Source organism: Mauremys reevesii, linkage group 4 (assembly GCF_016161935.1).
Source record: "Mauremys reevesii isolate NIE-2019 linkage group 4, ASM1616193v1, whole genome shotgun sequence".
Taxonomy (NCBI): domain Eukaryota; kingdom Metazoa; phylum Chordata; order Testudines; family Geoemydidae; genus Mauremys; species Mauremys reevesii.
Window position 1 is genome coordinate 28,758,283 of NC_052626.1, and position 26,008 is coordinate 28,784,290.

General features: G+C 43.0%; 2 protein-coding genes across 6 annotated transcripts in view; one reads left to right on the forward strand and one right to left on the reverse strand.

Annotated features, from left to right (window-relative positions):
* Positions 1-26,008, reverse strand: part of FAM181A (family with sequence similarity 181 member A) — a 220,792-nt gene that overhangs the window by 138,818 nt on the left and 55,966 nt on the right. The window lies entirely within an intron of this gene.
* The window catches only part of PRIMA1 (proline rich membrane anchor 1), an 81,174-nt gene that overhangs the window by 30,160 nt on the left and 25,006 nt on the right, over positions 1-26,008 (forward strand). For all 3 annotated transcript variants that reach the window (XM_039537020.1, XM_039537022.1, XM_039537021.1), the window contains exon 4: positions 17,156-17,285. In XM_039537020.1, the coding sequence (XP_039392954.1) occupies positions 17,156-17,285 (130 nt within the window). The remainder of the gene's footprint in view (positions 1-17,155; positions 17,286-26,008) is intronic.

Genomic DNA, 26,008 nt, shown 5'->3' on the forward strand with positions numbered 1-26,008 from the left:
ACTCTGATTTAAGATTTCGCGTGCCAGTAATACATTTTAACATTTTTAGACGGTGTCTTTGTATAAGTCTATAATATATAACTAAATTATTGTTGTATGTAAAATAAATAAGGTTTTTTAAATGTTTAAGAAGCGTCACTTAAAATTAAATTAACATGCAGAGCCCCCTGGACCGGTGGCCAGGACCCAGGCAGTGTGAGTGCCACTGAAAATCAGCTCGTGTGCCGCCTTTGGCACGCGTGCCATAGGTTGCCTACCCCTGCTCTAGTCAATGTATAGATGCAACTGGATATGTGGGGGGTAATATGGATACGTGCTAAAGTGGGAAAGATCTCTAGGAAAGCTCCTCTCCTGTCAGCAGTGATCTCTAATTTGGAGATGAATCTCTGTCTCTTCCATTATTGTTCTTATTCTTTCATATTTGTTAAGTGCCACGGTGTCTAGTGCTGTGCAGAAAACAGAGACTCTTCCCCAGGGAGCTTACCTGCAGTCTAAAAATATGTCTCCACACAATGATTTGTATCAAGAAGCCTACTTCTAAAAAGCCACTTCCTGTCTTAAAATTGTTCCTGTCTATAATGAGTCGTGTGAGGTCTCAGTCCAATTCACAGTGGACAGGTGGCATGCCATGGAAATCACCAAAACAGCTGGCACTCATTTTCACCCTCGTTAGCAATCTCATCAGAGAGGCCCAGGACTGAAAAATAGCAGGGAGACTGAACTATCCTCTCACAGAGGTGATCCCCAAGCAGAGCTGGGGCGCACTGTCAGGACAACGTAGGGAAACTTGAACTACAGTTACCCATGCAGTACTGGTTCTGTGAACAGTGAGGATCAGCCTCCCAGGCTGTCAGTCTGGCACCTTTCACATGCGTTAAATTTATCCTTTAAAAAATTGTGTGTGCACCTCCGTGTATTGTTGTGTTTATTTTTAGATCCTGCCTAGGGGACTTGTGCTGACAAAAATAGAACTGGGAAAATATATAAATACAACTGTTTGCTGAATAGTGACTTGTGGTAACACGTTAATACATTTTTAGGAAGCAAAGAGCCAAAATTACAATTGCATGTTTAGTGAGAAGGTTTTAATGGCTTTTCTTCACTATGCTCTTCTCACTTCTGTGGCGTGAACAATGCCCATAGTTTGATGGGATCACAGGATAATACCATCCATTGATTCTCAGTAGTGAAGAGGGGTATATGCATTTTCCTAGTATGTGACTTGCCATTTAAATATGAGAATGTGTATGCGTGCAATGAAGTGGATGGCACTGTATGTGCTACCTCATGTACTATATCTCAGTTGCTTTACTGTTCTAAAGCACTGAGAATTACTGTCCCTGGGTCAGCAATGTGTTACTGTTCTTTTGCATTAATACTGTTACCCAACTGTTGTGTTTATCTAATAGTTAAGTGCCAGGAAAGTCAGAAAAATAAGGAAAAAAGAGTTTATTAAAAGTAATAATACTTAACCCAGGCAGGTACATAGATCAATAGAAAGCACTTACACAATGGGGTGAACATCATTTATCCTCATTTTACAAATGGGGAAAATAATAAGAATACCTACCTCTTCTATCGTACCTTTGATCAGTAGCTCTCAAAGCATTCTACAGCAGAGACAAGTATCATTATCTCCATTTTACAGATGGAGAAACTGAGACACAGGGTTTGGCTACACTTGCAGCTGTACAGCGCTGGGAGTTAAAGCTGCCTTCGTACAGCTGTGTAGGGAAAGCGCTGCAGTGTGGCCACACTGACAGCTACCAGCACTGCAATGTGGCCACATTCAGCATTTGCAGCGGTGTTGGAAGTGGTGCGGAAGTGGTGCATTATGGGCAGCTATCCCAGCGTTCAAGTGGCTGCAACGTGCTTTTCAAAAGAAGGGGGTGGGGTGGAGTGTGACAGGGAGCGTGGGGGAGACAGAGTGTGTGGATTTTTGGAGCTGACATGCAAGTTCTAAGGACTTGAAGATACATAGCACCAACCTTCAATCATTTTAAAAGTTTCGACCCCTTCCCCCACCCCTCTCTCATTCACTAAATGCAAATAGCCTTCAGACCAGATAAGCAGCTGCTCCAAAACGGACCCCCCTTCCCCCGCTCCGGGCTGCTTCTCTCCTCAAGCAAACACTAGCTGTGGAGATTCATCCCCCTGCCTGCCTCTGCTCGAGCAAACAGGAGCTGTGTTTGTTTTTTAGATAAGCAGCTCCGGGAGCCCCGAGTTCACAACAAAACAAAGAGAGGCATCACAACAAAACAAAGAGTGTTATCTTTACTTAAAAAGCATTATGGGAAGGTTCCGGAGGTCAGTTACAGCGTAGTAAGATTAATCACTGTTTACACTGGCACCCCAGCACTGCAAGAGCAGCGCTGTTCTCTTTATTCCTCTCGTCAAGGTGGAGTACAGCCAGCGCTGTAGCCAGGGAGATACAGCGCTATATGTGCCTTGCCAGTGTGGACAGGGAGTAAGTTACAGCGCTGTAAAGCCACCACCAGCACTGTAACTCTCAAGTGTAGCAAGCCCACAGAGAGGCAGAACTGGAAATAGAACCTAGGTAACTTGAGTCCAGTACTCTATTCACTAGGCAATGCTGCCTAAGTAATGAGAGATTAAAGTTTGCATTTTCAAACTTGGGGGCTAAAGTTAAGTTCCTATACCCATATTCAGGCACTAAAATAAAAATGTCATTAATTTTTCAGGTTACTGCATGCCCTGAACTTCCAGAAACCAGGCCACTTTTATTTACATGCCTGAATTCAAATTTAAGAGCAAAACATCAGGCATTTTTGGCCTGATTTTGAAGTGCCCTGGATATCTGCTGGTCTGATTGACTTCCATGAGAGCTGCTGGGTTTTCAGCACTTCTGAAAATCACGCCACCAGGTTGGAAATTTTAGTCTAAATAACTTGATTACACAGCAAGTCAATGACAGAGCAGATAACAAAACACTGATCTGATTCCCACGGCTACGCACTGGACCAACCTGTCCCCTCTCTGCTGTACCCTGTACCAAACATAGTGTCACCATTGCATTGCTCCAGTTTTACACTGATGCAACCATGATGGAAACCTGGGTAATACAGTGATGAATCAGGCCCATAGTCTTCATTAGACTTAGGGCTAGTCTACACTGGTAACGCTTTAACATGGCTTGTGTGATCGCGGTGCAGCATTGGGTGAGAGCTCTCCCAGTGCTCTAAAAAAACCACCTCCACGAGGGGTGTAGTTACCAGTGCTGGGAGCATGGCTCCCAATGCTGGGGCACTGTCTACACTGGCACTTTACAGCGCTGTAACTTGCTGCACTCAGGAGGGTGTTTTTTCACCCCCCTGAGCAAGAAAGTTGCAGCTCTGTAAATTGCCAGTGTAGACAAGCCCTTACTAAAGCTATTGTATTTCTGTGATGAGGCAACTGAATCCTGGCTCTGAACTTTGCTGATGTACATTCTAATTTGTTCTGGACCGCAATCAGTGGGGAGTGATCTAATCAGGAGAAAAGCCGAGGTGGTCCAGTTGCTGAGAGAGAATTTGATGGATAGGTATGGACTATTCTCAGCGAGAGCCTGCTGATTAGGAAAGTGTCTGACGGAGGAAGATCTGGGGGTTATAGCTGATAGCGAACTCAACATGAACATCCATTGTGAAATTGCCAAAGATAAATGCCATAGCGGAATATAAACACAGAAGTACAATATTATGTGACCCTCCCTAAAAGTCACTTCTTCCATGTGGCCTATATTCCATAATACTTCCCCAAACAGTTTGCTGGAAAATGGCCTTCACTCCACTCTCCCCACAAATCACCTCAAAACCAGCAAAATTACCCATCAAACCCCAGAACTGGAAACTAACAAGAGACGTGGGGCCATATTCAGCTACTCTTAAGTGCACTGAGTAACACCTCACTCCTCAACTAGTTCCCCTAGTTTCAATCACTACCCAACATGAGTAAGGGAGGCAGAGTCTGACCCTAACATTGTAAGCTCCTCGGTACTATACTGTCCGTATTGTAATACATTCATAAGGACAAAAGATAATCTGAACGGAAATAAAATCCTACTCGCCAGTAATTCTAAAACAGATTAAATAGTGACCATAATTGCCTAGCACCAGACCCACCGTACACCAGGCAAGGCAACACATTACTTCCTTCTGTCTGGTCTAGGCATTTATACTGTGATCACTGTTGTGGTATCAGAGTCCCTATTTGCATCTAAGCCCCAAGTCAGTAGAAGTTTTCTGCCTCCACTCCTGTAATGTAATTATGGATAAATGCAATGTTTGCATCTCAATGACAAGGGGAGGCCGTGAGGTTCAGAATATAGGACACTGGCTGTGAGTCAGAAGACATTGGATCTGTTTCCTTGTTTTGCTTCTAACCTGCTGTATGACTTTGGGCAAGTCACTTCACCTCTCTGTGCCTCCGTTATAACGGGGCTAATGATCCTTAACCTTTGTTTGTAGAGGGCTTTCAGATCTACAGATGAAAAGCGCTTTACAACCATATATCACAGCAATATGGGGGTTTACTGAAATGTGTGGTTAAACCTGAATCCAAACATCTTTGGGATTTGTCAACCTCTAGAATACAGTTTTTACTAGTTTCCATGTCTCTGCACTCCCCCCGTTCAGGATACTACATGCATCTGCCACTCTTCACCCAGCACTTACAGTCCCACTTCTTCCAATCTTATACTGAACTATTCACCTTCTTCCTTGCTGTTTGCAATACTCCTGCAGAAGCACTCCTTTCAGACTCCTCTTGCAAGTTCCACTTCCTGGAACTAAGCATGTTCCTCACTTGAAAATATTTTTAGAAAGAAAAAATAAAAGCCAAAGAAAAAAGGGAAAACGGAGAGTGCAGAAAAACATCTACAGTTCAAAGTCATGGAGATAGGACTTTCTCAAGCATCATCCCCAGAGGACAGGGGCAAGACCCTTGGGGGACAGGGGCAAGACCCTTGGCGAGGAAAGGGTGGGGCACTGGGGGTCCAGTTACCAGCAATTAGAAAGGTGGCAACTCTAAGCACAGTGTAACAAACAGAAGGATCTCCTGCAAATTTCCACCAGTTGTATTTAAACAAGCATTACCAGGACATTTCCTGGTCAAGAAATCAGGCTGTAAATCTCACCAGGACAGACTTTCTGGTGAACTTGTCACTATTTCCTGGCTATGGTTGGATTGGATATATAGTATGAATAGTCCATCTCATGGAATTTCTGATTTGGCTTCAGTCCAAATCTACAGAAAGTTCAGAGGTATGTGATAAAGTAAAGAAAGAAAAATGAACTTTTTTGAATCTCACAGAAGTTTGGCTTTGGTTGGGTTCAAATTTTGAGATAAGTTTAGTCTGCTTCTTATTTTATCTGAACTTGTTTGTTGCAAAGCTCACCCAGTAGCATCCATACCCCAGAGATGAGCATAGCTGGCAGGATGATGATGCATGGTGATATTTCCGATTTGCAAGATTCCTCTGGGCTGGCTGCTTCCCCAACTGCCATGTTCTTGATCATATAATCTTGGGGAGTAGGCTCAAGTAAAGCAGAGTTATGACACTATGATGTTGAGGATTCACAATTGCCGAAATCCTTGCCATGATGTTTGGACATGGCTCAGTGGATATGAACCTGTCTGGCGTGGACTTTTATTTTATTGTCTTTTATTGACCCTTACATCCAAGCCTACTTTATATTCCTGTGCCAGGCGCACCAAATCAGTCCTTCGTGTTAATGATGACAGACACTCAATAATCTGTCTTTTGTCTGCACAACTTGCCCATCTCGCTGTATTGGGGATATTTTATCATTTGATTCAGGGGAGCAGATTCTCTTGCAATTAAAGGTCTCTCAGAAATTTCATATTTTATTGAGCCCACTGACCTTGAGGCATCTCTTAATATTATTGTAGTGTTCAGAGCTGTCTTTTGGTGTGATTCTGTTTCTTAGCGTGAGAACAGTAATCTGAACACTAGGAACCGAAGAGATCAAATCCTGACTCTTGACAACCCATAGTTGACTTCCACTCACTCCCCTTTTGAACTTGGACTTTTTATTTAAATATCCCTTGCCTCAGTTTCCCCATCTGTAAAATGGGGATTGATAGTATCTGCCTCATACTGATACCATTAGGATTAATTAGCTAGTGTTTTCAAAATGATTTGAAGAGAAATACTATGGGTTATTTTTGCCATTTGCAAGTTGTATCCAAGAGCAGTCGCCTGCCAGGCTGTGAAGAGGATTAGAATCTAACAAACCTGGCTGAGCACCTTGTGCCATTATCAGCATCACCTTTAGTATTCAATCTGATGTGATTCTGCATGTCTCTCTTGGCAGATCAAGTGTCGCCTGATGTATTAGGGGGAAAGAACTGTGAAGTGAAGTTGATGAGGTGACACCCTGGACCTGCCAGAAAGGCACTGAAGCACATCCATTAATATTTTATTACTCATATCTTAAAAATGGATAATCTTAAACATACATTTAAATACTTACATCTGAAATATTTTTCTTCAACTTTTCAGCCCACATAAAAACACTTTTGGCAAGAAAAGAAAAATAAAAAGGAGCAAGAGAAAGTACCTCTCAAATATACTGTAGGTAGGACAAAACCTTACTAAATCCTCTGGAGTCATTCAGAATGGCACAGAAGCTACAAAACTATTGACAGTAGTTTGATACACACACACACACAATGGGGGGGGGTTTCCCCCTCAATGAGCACATTTAACTCTAAGATTAATAGGCTTTTTATTTGTTTGTTGAGGGAACAATGGAGTCCACTCTGGTTGTGTGTGTTTGGAGGAGGTTAGCCTTAAAACATATAGATATATATGTATATTTTGAAACGTTTTAGCATTGTTTTCCATGGCCTGCTTTGATTTGGAAGTGAATGTTTACTTGAGCTTTGATTTAGCCCAGTATAATCCTTCTTTGAAAGGACTGTGAGATCTTATGAATTAAACAGTTTAGGCTCAGGGGTTCCAAAGCAAAACATGGGTAATACTCCTGCTGTCACAAATTATTTAAAAAAGTAACACTGGAAGATCTGTATTTGTAACAAATTTCATTCCAGTGCACTTTGTGAAAGGTTGTTTTTCCCCATGTTGGCTGACTTTCTCTGCAAGAGCAAATTTGGATACATACTGCATGTTCTTATTACATGAACTTTCCAACCACATTTCTAAATTTTTCCATATAACGAAATACAATAAACAACTCAAGGACTCTTGAGCTAACATTGAGTCACAGAACGTACTATAACACTGCCATTATTACAAGAGGTTAAATAACCCCAAATAAAAAAACCTGAATCTGAACAGCCCAGATCTTTGAGGAAGTTCAGGTTTAGATCCAGAGCTGAATTTTGCAGCTTGGAACCAGTTCTGCAAATGTTTATACACCACCTATGGAAATATGAACTATTCTGGGCCTGATCCTCAGCTGATATAAGTCAGCATGGCTTAATGGAGCTATGCCAGTTTACACCAGCTGAGGATCAGGCCCTTTATTCTTAGACACTCAGGGCCTGACTCTCATTTATACCTAGGCCTACTTAAGGCCATTTTATACTGCTAGAGTGATATGCAGCGGTCTAAGGCCTGGTCGACACTAGGAATTTACATCAGTATAACTACCTCTCTCTGGGGAGTGAGAGACATAGCTATACCAGCCTAACCCCAGTGTGGACAGTGCTAGCCACCACCTCTCAGGGAGGTGGATTAGCAACACCAGCAGGAGAACCCCTCCCGTTGGCATAGGTAGTGTCTACAGGGAAGTACTACTGCAGCACAGCTGCACTGGAGCAGCAGCCAGAGATGACTGGTACCTGCTGATAGTGGCAGGGCACGATTTAAAGTTTTGCCCCCCCCCCAGCTTGAGTCACACACTCCAGGCATAGAATACCAGGGTTGGAAGGGACCTCAGGAGGTCATCTAGTCCAACCCCCTGCTCAAAGCAGGACCAATTCCCAGACAGATTTTTGCCCCAGATCCCTAAATGGCCCCCTCAAGGATTGTCACAACCCTGGGTTTAGCAGGCCAATGCTCAAACCACTGAGCTATCCCTCCCCTTACTCTCAGCAGCCCCTCCCTTTAACTCCCAACTGTTTGCTGCTGCCTCTCCCCGCCACCACAGCTTTCAGCTTGCCAGCTCCAGGAGCTGCCACACAGGGAGGGTGGCCACCCGGCAAACCTTGGCAGAAATCTGGGGAGGCACGTGACCCCCGCATGCCCTGCCCCACCTGTCGTCTCTGGAAGCAGTGCCTCTGTATCGCTTTATACTGTAACTATAAATGAGAATCAGACTTAGCCCTGGTCTACACTAAGCTCGGGGGTCGAACTAGGGTACGCGAATTCAGCTACGTGAATAACGTAGCTGAATTCGAACTACCCTACTTCGACTTACTTACCGTCCAGACGCCGCGGAAGCGAACTCCGCGGCTCCAAGGTCGACTCCGGCAACTCCTCCTGCCGCGGTGGAGTACCGGAGTTCGAACTAGCGCTTCCGGGGTTCGAACTATCGCGTCTAGATCAGACGCGATAGTTCGAACTCCGAGCAGTCGAATTCGCCGCGTCGACCGTCCCGGTAAGTGTAAACGTACCCTTGGTCCTGAATTCAGCTTTTTTAAGAGCAGAATTTGAATGGTAAACATTTACCGAGGGGAGTTCTCCTTCTCTTTTGTGCTTTCTTACATCAACAAATTACATGTATAGGACCTAGATCCCAAAGGCCACTGAAGTCAATGGGAGTCTTTCCATTGTGCTCCATGGTTCAGGCTCTTACAATTTAATCCTGATCTCACCCCAGCTTTACTAAACATAACACCACCAAGACAAGTTCGGTATTCATTCACACCAGCGTACATCGGAGTAACCCCATTCATATAAATGGAATTGCAGCAGATGTGCAGTAAAAAAAACAAATTTAGCTCATGACTTCAGTAGAATTATTTCTGATTTACACCAGTACAACTGGGAGCAGAAATTTGGAAAGTGTGTCAGGAAACCATAGGAAACACTATGGCTGACATTTTCCACTCTGGTTTCTGATTTCATGAGACCAGTTTTGTGTGTGCAACTTTCATATATGTGCCAACAGGACAGCTGGGCAGATAAATGAATAATTTGCATGCAAATATGTGGGATTTGCACACATGCAAAATGGAGTGCACCCACTTGGTTGGTGCAGTCTGCTGCACATATACAAATGGGACCACCCAATCACCATGCAGCTGTTTGAGAGTGCAGTCCTATAAAATGATCAGCAATTGAACAGGTATAAACATTAGCAGATGTTGTTCCTTTAAACTAGTCTTAAATGTCAGCATGGCTTGAACATTTTGAAAGGTAATAGGAAGTGCAAATTAACAGAAAAAAGTGCAACCCCACAGAGCAATTTAACAGAAAAGTATGGCATCCACTGTCATGAAATTATAATCTGGTCAGATTAAATAACCAATTGATTATAGTTTTATTGAGTACATAAGAGTGAATGATCAGAAGGCATAATTTATATATGCTGGCCTATATCAATTCAAGGATCTGAAAGTCAGTGGAAGTTCTTCCAGCCTGTTCAAGACTAAACTTTATAAGAAGCCAGTGTAAGGCGTTTAGAATGAGATTGATTCACTAAGCCAGCCTGGCACAGCTGTAAAGATACGAATTGCGACATTCTAGGAGAAACAGAATCCTTGAGCTAATTTGATCGGAAGACACACAAAGTAAAAAAATGACAGTAATTCAGCCTTGAGAAGGTAAGGACACTCACTAGGGATTCTAAATCATTCTTACTGAGCAGCAGTGTCAGCCTGGTAATATTTTGTAAATTATGTAGAGAGCTGCATTAGTAATGGGACCACAGTGCATATCCATTAGTAAATCTGAGGTCAAGATGATACCGAGTTTAAGGCTTTGACCATGTACAGTATGGGCTAAACTCATCATTGTATTTCAAGGGACAGGTATTGTTGTTGGTGTCTATGTATGTATACACGTTATTTTGCACTCATATGGCTCATTTTGTCAGAATACAAGTTGTGCTATATAAATAACCCTCACAACTAGAGAGACGTCTAAACTAGAACCCTGGACCCTTCATCCCTGACCATTTAAACTTCCCCAGACTTCAGATCTGAATGTTATGGCTCTGTCTTATCTTTAGTCCAAACACCCCTGTGGAGTAGGTGAATGTGGGCGGGGGGGGAGTATGAGGAGCCTGAGCTAAATCTAAGGACACAAACTCCCTCCCCAAATTTTAGGTTGGGAAAGGGGGTTCTGAATTCAAACCAGGATTCCACTTTCACAGTTGTCCCCTTTCACTATCATGAGATGAACCAACTCCCCTCCCCCTCCCAGAACAGTCTCGAATTTCAGTGTTCAAAATCCACCTTTCTGTACATCACTTCTCCTAACATCCCTGTGATTTGACACAGGGCCATAGATTCTGACACGTCAGGATCTGTCAATCATATTTAACACTCCCTCAGTTATCACATTCATCAGTTATCTGACCTTCAGTCCATCACATTAAGACAATCCCTGTTGTAAGGTACTGTTTATCCCACTTCACAGGCGGGATACCAAGAAACAGACAGATTATTTGAATTGACCAAGGCTATTTGACAATACGGCAGTAAAACCAACAAGGGATTTCAAACTCCTGCTCTATATTGGCAATGGGGAAATACATATCCTCCATCCCACACCAGGTTCCTTTCAGTTCCAACCTGCCTAAGAAAACATTCCAGTTCCTTAGAGGCAAATGAAAGTGCCTTTTAAACAAAATATACACAGTATAATTCAAAGCATATTAATTCAAAGCATATGGCCAAACCTGGCCATCCTTATTCAGACAATAGAAGTTCTGCAGGCATAAAGACCGCATGATTCAGCCCATAGTGAATGTACACTGCTAAACACATGCACATTTTCCTTAGAGATGACTATTCTAGCACGCTTGACTTTTCTGTAAGAGCAAAATAAAAGCAAGAGTAAAACAACAATCAGTTGTGATTTATACTAAAAGCGTTCTTCCTCTTTAAGGCATGGAGTCATTTTTGTTGTAAAGAGGTGAGAGAGGCTACATTCATCCTTTATACATCATGTCAGTGCACAACTGCCAGTTGTTTGGGTCTGATCCTGTAAAAAGATCCACATGCTCTCAGCACCTATAGTCCTGAGAGCATCTCATGGGACTCTGTGTGGGAATGATGTTAGTGCATGTGGATCTGTTTTCAGGATCAGATCCATCTTGTGTTTTATTGGGATAGCTGTGTCCTCAGAACATGAGCAATAGAACTGACAGGCAGAGAATAAGCAGTGTTCTGATTCAGTGACTTCCTCCATTAGCCTTGCGTATGAGTAGACTGATGACAGTTGTGCAGTGCTGGAATGTAGTACAGCTTCAGAGTCATATACTCCTCTGCATCACACTCACATGGAACATAGTATTCCTTCCCTCCTTAAAGTTTGATTACATTACATTCACATTTAGTGCACCATTCCCACACTCAAACATAATTAGCTTACAGTCAGTGTTGTAACAGTGAATACAGTATAACCTTCATGCAAAACAAATAACAGGAGCATTAGAATTACAAAACCTAAGCATTATAAAGTAATAGTAATAACCAGTTAGGGTAATTTTTATAAATATTCCGTTAGCCTCACAACTACCTGCATTCCATTAGGGACCGTATTAGCATGTGACAATTTAGCTTATACACAATGACTTTAACTCTGACCCAGAAGACATAACTAGAAACTGTTTCAATGCTGTGGCGGGACGTTCTGCTCCTAGCAGTTTAGCAAGGATTTGAGGAGGTCATAAATCAACTCTGAGATTTGTTAAGTGAAAATTGAAACTTCATTGTGATTCTGTGGAAATTTCCTTTCCAAAGACAACCTTCAACTTCTAATAATCACTGAGGAGTTTGAGACTGACCATTCACACTAACATTCTGTAGCTTCCATGGTGTGTTACTTTTTGGTGGGAGCCAAATGAATACAAATACTCACCGGCTGGGAGCATAAAATTAGAACTGGAGCTGAGACTTGGAACATTTCCTTGCAGTGTTCTACAAAAAGAGTTGCAAGGATAATTTGGTCAAGCAAAGAACTTGTGTGTGCTTTTTCTGACAGTGAACTATTTTGCGCAGTTCCTTTGATCTAATTGTACTTATTTTTATAAGCTTGTTTTCATAAGGCCAGATCCCGTTACACCAGTGTTAAATCTGAGGTAATACCACTGAGTCAGTGTGTTTACTTTGGATTCATGCTGCTGTAACTGAGAACAGAACTTGGCCCATGAAGAATAAACCTAATAATACTTTGTATTTCATATATTCATAGATTTTAAAGCCATAAGGGACCATTGCTATTGTGACGGGTTGGATCACAGACACCCCCTTGGGAGCTGCCAACTGATGTGCCAAGACTATCTCTACTCCTGTCTTCCCTGCCAGCTCAGGACTTCAGCACCCTAACTTGCTGAGCCAGACACTCCCGTCAGCTTCAGCACAGACCCAGGGTCTGAATTACTTGCCCCAAAGCGGCAGGTTACCTGAAAGCAGCTAACAGACGTGTGCTTGTCTTTAGCACTCAGATGCCCAACTCCCAGTGGGGTCTAAACCCAAACAAATCAGTTTTACCCTGTATAAAGCTTATGCAGGGTAAACTCATAAATTGTTCACCCTCTATAACACTGATAGAGAGATATGCACAGTTGTTACATATTCTGCGTTAATTAATAAGTAAAAAGTGATTTTATTAAATACAGAAAGTAGGACTTAAGTGGTTCCAAGTAGTAACAGACAGAACAAAGTAAGTCACCAAGCAAAATAAAATAAAAAGCGTAAATCTATGTCTAATCAAACTGAATACAGATAATCTCACCCTCAGAGATGCTTCAGTAAGTTTTTTCCTCAGACTGGACACCTTCCAGGCCTGGGCACAATTCTTCCAGGCCTGGCACCAGGTTAAAGATGGATTCCAGTTCAGGTGACATGATCACATGTCACTGCAAGACTTCATTACCCACTTTCCAGCACACACACATACAGGAAGACTCACAGGTAAAACAGAGCCATCTGCAGACAATGTTCCTGGTTAATGGGAGTCATCAAGATTCCAAACAACCATTAATGGCCCACACTTTGCATAATTACAATAGGCCCTCAGAGTTATATTTCATATTTCTGGTTTCAGATACAAGAGTGATACATTTATACAAATAGGATGATTACACTCAGTAGATTATAAGCTTTGTAATGATACCTTACAAGAGACCTTTTGCATGAAGCATATCTCAGTTACATTATATTCACTTATTGTAAAATTTTTATAAAACCATATAGACTGCACAATGTCATAGTTATCATCTAGTGCAGAGGTGGGCAAACTATGGCCCAGGTGCCGCATCCAGCCCTTCAGATGTTTACATCCGGCCCTTCAGCTCCCGCCAGAAAGCAGGGACTGGGGTTGGCCCTGCTCCAGCTGGGGAGCAGGATTGGGGTCTTGCCCCACTCCACACGTTTCCCGGAAGCAGCAGCACGTCCCCTCCTCTGGCTCCTACACGTAGGGGCGGCCAGGGGGCTCCGCACGCTTACCCCACCCCAAGTGCTGCCCTCGCAGCTCCCATTGGCTGGGAACTGCAGCCAATGGGAGCTGCAGGGGCAGTGCCTGCGGACAGGGCAGCACGCAGAGCCACCTGGCCGTGCCTCTGCATAGAAGCCAGAGCGGGGACGTGCCACTGTTTCTGGGAGCTGCTTGAGGTAAGCACCACCTGGAGCCTGCCCCCTCCCTCCTTCCATGCCCTAACCCCATGCCCAAGCCCTGATCCCCCTCCCACCCTCTGAACTCCTTGGTCCCAGCCCAGAGCACCCTCCTGCACCTCAACCCCTCATCCACAGCCCTACCCCAGAGTCCACACCCACAGCCGGAGCCCTCCCACCCTCCCTCACCCCAACTCCCAAATTCATGAGCATTCATGGCCTGCCATACAATTTCCATACCCAGATATGGTCTTCAGGCCAAAAAGTTTGTCCACCCCAGACTAGATGAACCGGTGGTCTTCTCCATTATGGCAGTTCCTATGGTTCTTATCATCAATAAATATATGAAGATGATGATTCACTCAGTGTTGGCAGTAATATTCACTATCTCATTTCATCTTCTGTATTTTTCCATATTAAAAAATAATACTATAGTGGAACCACTGAAATGTGTGGTGGATGGGCACTTGGCCAAGGCTTGTTGCCACGTTTTCATATCGCTGGATCCCCTCTCCCTATTATTTGTTACCCTCGCTCGTCATGTCACGTCTAAAAGCCAAATCCTGCCCCCCTTTGTCATGTTGTGTAGTATTTACTGAGTTCTGTGGGACTACTCACATCAGCAAGTACTGCATAGTGGTGATAGAATGGGGGCCTTAGATGATAAGCTCCTTCAGGCTGAGACCTTTCAATGTCTTCTTTGAAATGCCCAGTCCACTTTGGGGTGCAATAAAATAATAAATAATATTAAAAATAGTTTACAAATATTTGAAGTTGACTCCCGCCCCATCTCATGACACAACTCCCATGTTCACTGTTTAGTGAGAACTAGTTCCTTGGAATTTATAGTAATAAAATAGAAATTCAACTGCTGAGGACATGAGTTGAAAGATGCATGATATAGTAGACTCAGTGCAGGGCTGGGAGCTGGGAACCCTGGGCTCTTCAAGTTACTTAAACTGAGGAGAAAACTCTTGAGTTTTCTCTTCTGTTAAACAGAGTTGATATTTACCTATCTCACAGATAATATTTGTGAAGTATTTTGAAGATGAAAGTGCTATGCATTAATATTAATGGAGAACTGTCGTCTGTGGTAAGGGTAGCACTTCCTCAATGGCACCAGTTGATGAACTGACCAGTAGAGTTACCAGCCGGCCAGAGGTGAAAGTACGCCGGTATGGGCCGGTACGGCGTACCAGTAAGAGCCGGTAGGCCGTGCTGGACTTCCTCAGGCTGGCGCTTTAAAGGGCTGCCCGAGCCCTGCTGCCTACCCGGGGGCTCAGGCAGCGGGGCTCAGGCGGCGCTTTAAAGGGCCTGGCGCCGCCTGAGCCCTGCCGCCACTAGCCCGGGGCTCAGGCAGTGGGGCTCAGGCAGCGCTTTAAAGGGCTGGTAGCTCCCGGGGTAATTTAAAGGCCCCAGGACTCCCAGCTGCAGCCGGAGCCCCGGGGCCTTTAAAACTGGATTTAAAGGCCCCACCTCTTCCAGTTGAGGCCACGCCCCCGCTCAGGACTTTGGCGTACTGGTAAGTCTTTTAAGTCACTTTCATCCCTGCAGCCGGCTGACTTTATCATTTTGATTTCTTTGTTACACCTAGTGTCTTTCTTATGAATCTCTGTGCAGCCCTCTTAGGATGAATGTGCCCAGCTGTCCTACAGATCATGTCATTGCAAAAAATCTGATCACAACAATTTTGAGGGAAGGGTTTGATTCACATTTGTAAAATGTCAGTGACTGATATAATATTAGGCTCAGAGAGTGAAATGCACCAGATCAAATCAGCATGTTCAAAAGACATTAAGAAGTGTCTGGTGCTACGTTTTGTTGAGTTGTTTATTTAACCGAACAATGGAAACCATTGCTAGTATTTATTTATGGAGACATGAATTATAATCTTGGTCAGATCACAAGTGCAATGAGTTCAATGGTCTCTTCCTAGTCCCAGCTGTGTTGGCACAGAGGATGTCATAGATACATAGCATCCAAAGCCAGAAAGGACAACTGTTATCATCTTGTCTGACCTCCTGTATAGCACAGGCCGTAGAACTTCCCCAAAATAATATCTAAAGCAGATCTTTTAGAAAAATATCCAATCCTGATTTCATAATTTGCTGCCCTATAGATAGTTGGAAGGATTACACTTTTACCAGTAGATGTTGGTAAACACATTTTTCACCATATCACCAACCGTTGGAAAAATATTTCCATCGATAGTCGAAATTTTCAGATCAGAAAAATAAGAAAAAGGCTATTTGGGAATTTAGAGGGTTTTTTAAGGATATTTACTTGCAATTTTGACATGTGATGTTGACAATTTGTGTTTTAATGACCACAATGCTTTGACTTTTTGAATCTCAACGTCTACTATAATTAAACAGTTATTGTCTAACATGCCCATAATTTCCCCCAACCGTGAACAACTGAAATTGATAATCAGAAACAATGATTAAAACCCACAATTTTGTGCCATTGTGAAAATTTACATTGATAAAAATTGAAAAAAAATGCTTAAAAATAAACATTGATGTCTGTCAAAATTAATTTAAAAAAAAATCAAATTCTGCCAAGCCTATCTATAGACCTTCAGCATGTTGCTATCCTCTCAAGCCACAAGGGAAACAAATGTGCTGCAGAGGTTTATCTCTGAGTTAAATGTCTCCCATGATTACTTCTGGTCCAGTTTACTCCTTGTTGTGGGCAGTGCCTATGGGCACAATCTAGCCCTTAGAAATAAATACACTTTTCTTCTTTTAATTTATATTTTCATAAGCACTGCATAAATTAATGGATATTAATTAAATGCATTAAAAAAGTGACAGTACAGTAGAAAAAAGTTTTTTGAGTAAAGTCTTGTAAAAGCTATTAGTAACTGTAATACAATTCCTGCGTTCTTTTAAATTAATTCACCATCCTCCATCCAAGGTTAATATGATAGCAGCTCCATCCCTGATTGTAGGTACTGCTACTTCTCCCAGATAAACCTTTCCTAATTTTGTTTAAAAGCCTGAACTTATCAGCATGATGTTTCTCTGTAAAACTGATCCTGCCGTAGATGGGCAATCGCCCAGAGAAAAGACATTGCTCTCTGGCAGCAGAGCTGTACCTTTCCCTTGGTATCTGAATGCAATGTGGTGGATGATGGAGCAACACAAAGAACTGTGGCCAGCACTTGATGACTTGCTGCGTCACGTGGTTCTCAAGCAATATCCATCCAGTACTCAGCAAGTAGAGTTTACTGCTCAGAAAACTGGTCCCAGATGTGAAATAACCTCTTTGTACATGTCTCAGGCCCTGGTGCAGTTCTATATTCAGGCTGAATGAAGCCTATCTGATTATAAACTACTTATCGGGGGGGATTCATGTATGTTTTTCACATTATCTTTTACAGCTCCCAAGTCTACCTTTTGCCCCACTGAAGAGACCTGGTGGCCAGGCCTGGTTATAATCATTGCGGTATGCTGCGCCACACTAGTGTTCCTTTTTGTAGTTGTCATCATTTGCTACAAAGCCATAAAAAGGTAAGACTGGGGGCACCCTGATTGTGCCTAGGACAGATCAAGTCCTCAAAGTGCTTTTAGATATCTGGCTGCCATCTTGCGTCCTGGTTTTCTTTCCCTAATGCAGCCTGTAACATCACTGCAGTTAATAGCCTGTCTGTGTTTTCATTATAAAGCCAGTTTTTATAACCTGACTCTCTTCCTGTGTAAAGGATGAATTTCAAAGCACAAATATTCAGTCCTGATGATGATTAAAATCTGTGCAATTCAGATTTGAATGGGTACTTCCTCCATAGTTTGGGTGCTGGGATATGTATCTAGGTTTTGGTCTGGCCCAGCATAGAAGTAGGAGCCAGCTGTCATGTTCAGGTCTGGATCCAAGTCCAAGATTTTCCCCAGAATTCAAAGGTGTTCAGATTTGAGGTTACTGTCCACCACTAATAATAATAACAATCGCTTAGACAGATACAGTACCCTGCAATCCAAACCCTAAGATATTTCATTTGGGGCTCTTAAACTATCCCTAATTCAGGGCTCCAAATTGTCACCCTGAGACCCAAATGCATAACTGAGTGTCCTCATTTAATTCCATGTACACACTGTGTGTAGCAATCACTTCAGTTGCTACTAGTACAACCTGTAGCTGCCACTGGTACAGGCTAGATCTAGTTGGAAAACAAAAAAAACACCCCCTGCCCACCCAAAAAAAAATCACTTTTGTCTCATTTTCCAAGGAAAATGTGGAGTTTTTGGTGAAAAAATCAAAAGTTGAAAAAATTTGGCCAAAACCTTCTGGTTTAAAACCAAAAATTTAGATTCAGAAATGCCTTCATGGTGTCTCCTGCTCCTGCTTTCCTCTATGGGCTAGTCTCCTAGGCTGGATTATGTTTCCCATGGTAAACCACAGTCTTCCCTCTTACTGAGCTATCACGGTGCCTCAGTGGAGTCACTGGCCATGGACACATGATCTGGCCAGGAGACCCAGCCCATAGAGAAGAATGGGAGCATGAAGCATTACGGCAGCATTTCTGAATGGGAATTTTGGGGGGCGGGGGTTGGCTGAAAACTGAAAAAGACGTTTTTATACTTTTTGACAAAAGTAGAAGTTTTCTGCAGAAAGAAGATACTTTTGTAAGATATTTCATTTAGTCAGAAACCCGATGTTTCATCAAAAACAGATGGAAAATCAGCCCAGATACAGACATCTCAATGTTGGAACATTGTACATGTTTTAAGAGCATCCACAAAACCTATCCAGCGGATCAGGACAAGAAATGAAGAATAATGTAACCACTTGCAGCCAAAGGGAGGATGAGGATTCAGAGGGCAGAATGAAATGTTCTGTAGCTAACTTACTTTATTAGTGAGTAGACAGAAATCAACTTTTCTTTTTATAGTTTAGCCAAAACCTGTATTTTTATCAATTTCAAGGACTTCTAAAACTTCCAGCTTAAATAGCTGAACTGTTTTAAAATGAAAATTTGCAGAGGACTGGCTGGCTAATGGAATTGATAATTGGTAAAAAGTTCTCCATCATTCTAACCCAACCTCAATAGACTGAAAACTATTAGTCTCTCATGACTGTTCAGTGGCTTCATGTGAAAGAGTTCAGAGCTGCTGCGTGCCTCCAGAAGGTCAGTGGAAAGCCTATGGTGCATCTTGTTGCAGGGAAGAACAATATCGCTACCAGATAAAGACAACCTAAGCAGGAAGAACTGACAGGCATTTTCACTTCTCTGAGCCAAATGCTAGTTTAGCTGCTGAGTCTTATGTTGATGATTACATTATTGACAAACACTAAGCTGAGAACTGCTCAAAGGGGGGATGAATGTCTATAAAAGAGAATCTCATTAACTGAAATTGGGTATCTTTCAGAGTAACTAGAGCATTTGTCCTCTGCAATGAATCCTTTCAGTAAAGTTATGTTGAATGGATGCCCTAGAGCTGTTGGCAATATTCCCCAAGAGTTGTTGCCTTGATCCTTTTTGAGGAATATTTATTGGTAAGCCCTAGGAAATGAGACAAAATATGACCTGAAGAGCTCTGTGGAGCTCAAAAGCTTGTCCCTTCCACCAACAGAAGCTGGTCCAGTAAAAGATATTACTTTCAACATGGAGAATCATCTGTTATGATTAAACAGCTTGTTTTTTGGAAAGTCTGAGAAATCCCCAACTATATTCCCTGTTCCTGTTTCCATTACTCTCATCCGTCCCGATAGGAGAAACAATATTTTGGGATAAGCAAAAGGAAGTTAAGGGAATGAACCTAGGTGGCCCTCTGAGGCAGGTTACATTCTAATATGTTCTCTGTTCCTAGCAGTGTCTTTTCAGTCCATAGTGACACTTTGTAAATGTGCTTTGTCTTGGTCTTTGTGTTATGAAAAGCATGCTACTTGCCTTTCGAAAGCTGCTAGTCCCTCTAAGCCTCCCTCCTCACTCTGTATCATTATTCATCTTCTGTTACTCTTCACTTGGCACCTTCTTTAACATCACACCCTATACCTGGAACTGAAGCCCACTTCTTGTGCACCAACCAATCTCATTCCCATACACACCTGTCTTCATGAAGCCTTCCAACACTGGCGCAGCCTGCTTCCTTTCTCATTTGACCAATGTAGCCTATATTTCTGTGGCTAAATTAGATTGTGAATTCATTGAGGCATGAACCTCCTCTCTTCAGATAGAGACACAGAAATCAGAACCACTCCAGTTCCAATCCTTGCTCTGACACTGACTTTCTCTGTAGGCTTGAACGAGCGACAAGAGGCTACTGGTGCCCTAGTCTCTCTGAGTTGAACGGGAATAGCTGTGGAGTAGATGCACTGCAGCCAGGTGCACCGGGAGAAGTTACCCTATGAGTTTCTAAGTAGTGCATGTCGGTGTGACCGCTACATGAGTGCTCTCCACTCCATGCCTGGCTGGTACAGAGGACACCATGGTTATGGCCCTCCCTCCTCATGCCAGTTCAGGCAGCTAGAGCCTGTACTGGCACTAAGAGAGAGCATGGCCTTTGTTCCCAGTCACAGTGTAGCTGATCCCTCTACAGTTAAGTTGGAAAAAGCAGAGGCTCCTTGTACTGTTTCTCCTTGTGCACCTGAGATGGGATTAGGAACAATCTGGCCCTTAACATCTCAGTTTCCTCATCTGTAGACAGGCTTTAGGACGTGCGGGGCCCAATTTGAAAGAGCTGCCGCTGAAATGCTGCCGAAGACAGTGAGCGGCCACCAAAGATAGCAGCGGCAATTCGACGGCAGCTCAATCAGTTGCCGCTGTTTCCGGCGGCACTTTGGCAGAAGGTGCGGGGCCCCTCTTCCAGACGCTGTGGGGCCCGATTCCTGGGAATCGGGGGAATCACCCTAAAGCCAACCCTGTCTGTAGAACAGGCATAAGAAAATTTACCTACTTCCCAGGGGTGTCATGGGGATGCATTACCTGATGATTATTAATGTATTTGAAGGGTACAAGTGTCAAGTATTATTATAATTTCATATGTTCTTTAAAATCTTGCACATGCTTATGGCACTCTAGCATTCATAGGTTGTTAGTTCTTTGGCAGAGGGGTCATGTTTGTAAAACACCAGGAAGAGTAGAATCTTGGTCCTGATTCGGGTGTCTGGGCATTACAGCAATATAAATATGGGGGTTGGCTACACTTGCAGATGTAGAGCACTGGGAGTTAAACCAGCCTTCGGAGACCGCAGCAGGGAAAACGCTGCCATGTGTTTATACCGTCAGCTGCAAGCGCACTGGCGTGGCCACATTAGCAGCTCTTGCAACGCCACAAAGATCAGTGCATTGTGGTAGCTATCCCAATGTGCAAGTGGCTGCAGCGTGCTTTTCCAATGAGGGGGTGGAGTGTGACTGGGAATGTGTTGTGTGTATGTGGGGGGAGGGACAGTGTGTTTTGGGGGGCAGAGAGTGTGTCAGCATGCTGTCTTGTAAGTTCGGACAGCAGCAGACCCCCTCTCCCCCTGCATCTCTCTCTCTCACATACACTCACAGCATTCCACAATAATGGTTTGCTTTGTCCCGGAGCAGATAAGCATGCCGGTTGTCAGAAACAGAGCTTTGAAAGGGGATATCCGCATGCCTGCAACCGAGTTCAAAACAATGACCAGAGTGGCCACTTGACTTCAGGGGATTATGGGATGTTTCCAGACTCCAATCACAGCGCAGTAATGCAACACATCATTGTTGACTTGATATTATCTGTTTAGTGGCCACTAGATCTAGTGCAATCATTAACAGTATCAAAGTGGTGTCTCCAGATCTCATAAGGACTTACATACAGTAGATGTCACCCTACTTCTGAGAACAATTTCAGTAGTTCTCTTTGGAGTCAAGGAACCTGTCCCTCCTCCCATATCACTGGCTATTCATTAACCAGGGGCCTGAGGCCTCAGAAAGTCACCCCACATATGCACAACTGATAGCTTTGTGGGTTCTCTTAAAGCCTAGTGCTGCTATATGAGTGGCTGGAAAATGAAGTTAATACATAAGGAACAGTCAATCAATTGCAGGAATCTTGTGCTTATTATGAACACACACTCCAACAAGGGGATCTTATGTTGAAGTTGAGGGCATTTGAGTCCTATACAAAGCAAAGCCCAGACTGCAGACTCTTTTTCCCTTGACACCTGGGCATTTCAGCCGGGGCACAGCAAGCTTTATGCTTCTCGTGGAGGTGGATTACCAGCTCTCCAGCTGCAGAGTCCAGGTGCTCTATGTGCCTTGCCAGTGTGGACACCTCAGAAGTTAGGACACCCGGGGCTGATTTAATGCACTCTAACTTGCAAGTGTAGCCAAGCCCATGGACCATTACTGCTATTATACACTAATAAGTCTTGCCATTGTAAAGCCAACAGACCCCGGTTGTCGGCGGGCGGGATCAAACCTCGACTCTGGAGCTTAGTGCATGAGTCTCTGTAGCATGAGCTAAAAGCCAGTTGGCTGTTAGCTAAGGCTGTAGAGCAGACTCATTTAACTCTCGTTCTTTCTAAGTGGTCTGGGTGCCACTAGATGGGACAGAACACCACGCCCAGGAGGTGCGTGGGTTACACTATCACCATACATTCCTTGTTTTGTGCAATTAGCACAAAATTAAAAAATTCTAGCTAACCCATCACTTACAGAAAAAAAGAGAAAAGTCTACATAAAAAACATCACAGCAATGTAACCTCTGATTCCTTAAAAGAAAAGCCTATGTGGCATGAGATCAGTCACCACAGTGCAGCCCAATCTGAATAAAAAATACAGATATATATTTCCCTCAAAGTGTGAATAAGGGAAAAGTCAGTAGCAGACCCACTAGCATCGCTGTGCCAGTGGACATTGTTCCAAGTAATCTTACTGCAAGAACCTTCTGGAAACGTGGGCTCACGTTTGGTTGGGCCCACAAGTGAAGTGAGTTGTACAGCCTTCACCATCAATGGTTGCTATGTCATGTTTGTCTGTACCATGCAGTTTGACATGGTTAGCAGTATTGGTGCTAAGAGGAAGCTGAGCAATGAAATAACAGGAGTCAGATGGGTCTCAGGTGCAGTAAGAGTTAAAAGTTACATGCAGGAAAGCTTGGACAGAGATTTATTTGCACAGCGCTTGGTTCGACTGTATTAGTCCCTCACTTTCATAAGAATCAAATTTAAAGCAGAAAAAAAGAAGAAAAATCCTGTTGTATTGAGACTTAAATCTCATTTGGTGGTTTCAAAGGGCCAGATTCAATCAAACTCAGTCTGGTGTCTGCCTGTTTCTGTGAGGAGAAGCGGGGGAGTGACCATTCTCAATGCAACAGTAACTCAACAACATTTTTACTGAATCTGGCTCAAAACTGTATCTCTTGCTTTTGTTTTATTTATAATGCTGGAAGTTCATGAGAGTATCAGCTTTAACTTTACAATTCACAACATACAATACAATGTATTAGTGCCAGGGCCGGCTCTACAGTTTTTGCCGCCCCAAGCAGCGCACCGAATTGCCGCCACGGACGGCGGGGGCAGTCCATGTGCCCTTAGGGCGGCAGGTGCATTTCCTCCGTGGCGGCAATTCGGCGGCGGCTTCTATGTTTAGCTGAAGCCGCCGCGGACAGCTAAACATAGAAGCTGCTGCCGAATTGCCGCCACCGCAGAAATGCACCTGCCGCCCTAAGGGCACAGGGACTGCCCCCGCCGTCCGCGGCGGCAATTCAGTGCGCTGCTTGGGGGCAAAACAACAGGGACTGTCGCCCCTTGCACATTGCCGCCCCAAGCACCAGCTTGGAATGCTGGTGCCTGGAGACGGCCCTGATCAGTGCTTTTCATGTGAAAAATTATTGCCAGAGTCAAATCTGCATGTTGCTCTCTCTTGGCTTCCATTAAAATCAGTGGAGTTGCACCAGTGTAAACTTGATGTAAGGAAGATTGTAATCAGTTCCTCTGTTTTCATTTCTAATAGCAAAGTGTATCAATCAGCTTTAATGCTTAGAACACCGGCGAGATGTGCCAGACAAATTATATGCTTAAAAAGACATGCTAGATCAATTATATGCTTAGAAGGACATATATGCAACAGATTTCCAAAGGGGGCCTCAAAAATTGTGAGTGCAGATTGTATTTCTTGCACATAGTTTTTCACAGCCTAGTTCTGCACCTGAGAAATGTATATTAGTGCATGCAAATAGTATTTGTGCATGCGTATTGTGATGTTCAACACCCAATGACTGGCTATCAGTACCCTATCTGTATATGCACGAATTCTTGGCATGCACTGAGCACCAGGAGAGCTCACACACTGATGTGTCGTGCTTGTAATGAGGTTATATATTTTGTGGCAGCACCTTCATATTTTAGACAGAAAGGGCACCTCAGGAATGTAAAGTTGCTATTTAGTTTCTTTTTATTTTCTTGCTGACAGAGTGGTAGATACTTTTTTTCATGAAAGATATTTATCATCTGACATTATTCAATGGCATATGAAAATTATTTAAGAACTGGCCAAATTTAAGGACTGGCCCTTACGTACCAAGAGCAGCCGTAACCTGTAACATCTTTCATTCAGGAATTTCTAAGAAATGAACAGAACACTAGTTTGAACGCAGATCAATACATGTAGTAGATGTTATTCTATGCGTTTTGCTGATGGGGAAACTGAGGCACAAAGCATTTCAGAGACTAGCTAGTCACACAGCCAGTAATTATTGGTGATGTATTATAACAGCTATACCAGCATATCTGAGAAAATGAACAGTTCAAATTCAAAAACATTTGTAGTTATTTTTCTAGTATGTCTCTGTAAAGTCTTGTCACTCCTTCCCTTTCCCTTGAATGGGGGCGGGTGCATCCTGTTTAGTAAATGCAGATGAGTCAAGAAAAATCAGTAAATAGCTTAGGATGCAGGGAGAGGGAGAATGGACATTTGACCCTCCTGGAATTACTCAAATTGCTGGTTGAACTCAAGATAATTCAGTGTGAGCTTGTTGTCTAAGCAGTGCTATGTGGCCCACATCCTCAGTTGGTGTAAATCAATGTAATTTCAATGAACTCAGTGGAGCTATGCCCATTGAAATCATCTGAGGCTCTTGTTGTCTCAAACTCATTTCTACGTTCCCTTACAATGTAAGCACTTAGATCATAGTACAACAGTAAGATTGGGGGGAGGGGCAAAGAGGGGAAATAGACAAGTAAGGAGGATTAAATGTTGTTAAGTAAACAGATGAGATGAGGGAGGGAGGGAGGGTGATGCATTACATAATCCTATTTCTGTAACTCACTAGTATAGTGAGTTACTATAAGAGGACTAAGATATTTATATAAAAATTAAAAAAAATACTCCTGACTTCTTATGTAAAGTTAAGAGACAGCAGCTGTCTCCTGAGACATGATGGGAATAGCCAACCTGAACATCCCAAGTCTTTGTGCCATCGGATGCTCCAGGTATTGGACTTTCTAGAAGATTATTTCAGATTATTTTTCTGTGTGTGAAAAGTCAGTATTAAAAATCTATAGCACATCCTCACTCTCTGAGATGACCTTTCAGCAGCCCATTTTGTCCAAGGAAGTGACTTCTCAGGTCTGCTGGATTTGTGGTAGGATGAATAACTCTGTTCTCAATTGTATATCAAAGGGTTTGCGGACAAAAAATACTCTTGCTAAATCAGGAGGAAAAAGCAGGCCCATATTGGTTAACAATTTCACATAACAGATGTTTTGCTCATTCTTGTAACTTTGCTAAGCTACAACAGTTACATATACGCTCCATAGCACAGGGGAAAGATACCCTAAATACTTACATATGCATTTCCTTAAATAACTGGCACATTCACCTTCAAATCATATTCTAATAGAAGAAAACACTATGTTGAAATAAAGTGACTGGTCATATTTAAACTGACAAACAAGAAAATTTATAAATTAGGTATTCCAGAGGGTCTAATATCCAACATATGACATTAAATACCTTACATGCTGCAGTACCCAGGCACAGGGTGACTTCAGGATGTACTAAATAATCAAGGGAACCTTGAACTGCCTTTCTACATTTAGCTAAATGAACCAGTGGTACTCACAGGAAAAGCACTGCTTATTATGGGTTGGACTGAGTAAATGACATAGACTAGGGGCAAGACGTATTCTCTTGGTAGAGGCAGAATGTATGCTAAAATGCAATGGAAAAAATATGTATCATCTATTAGAATAGCTTTTAGTAGGTTGATGAGAGGGTTAAAATTAATCAACAATGTGGCCAATGCAGGAATATCATTAGTCAAGGTGT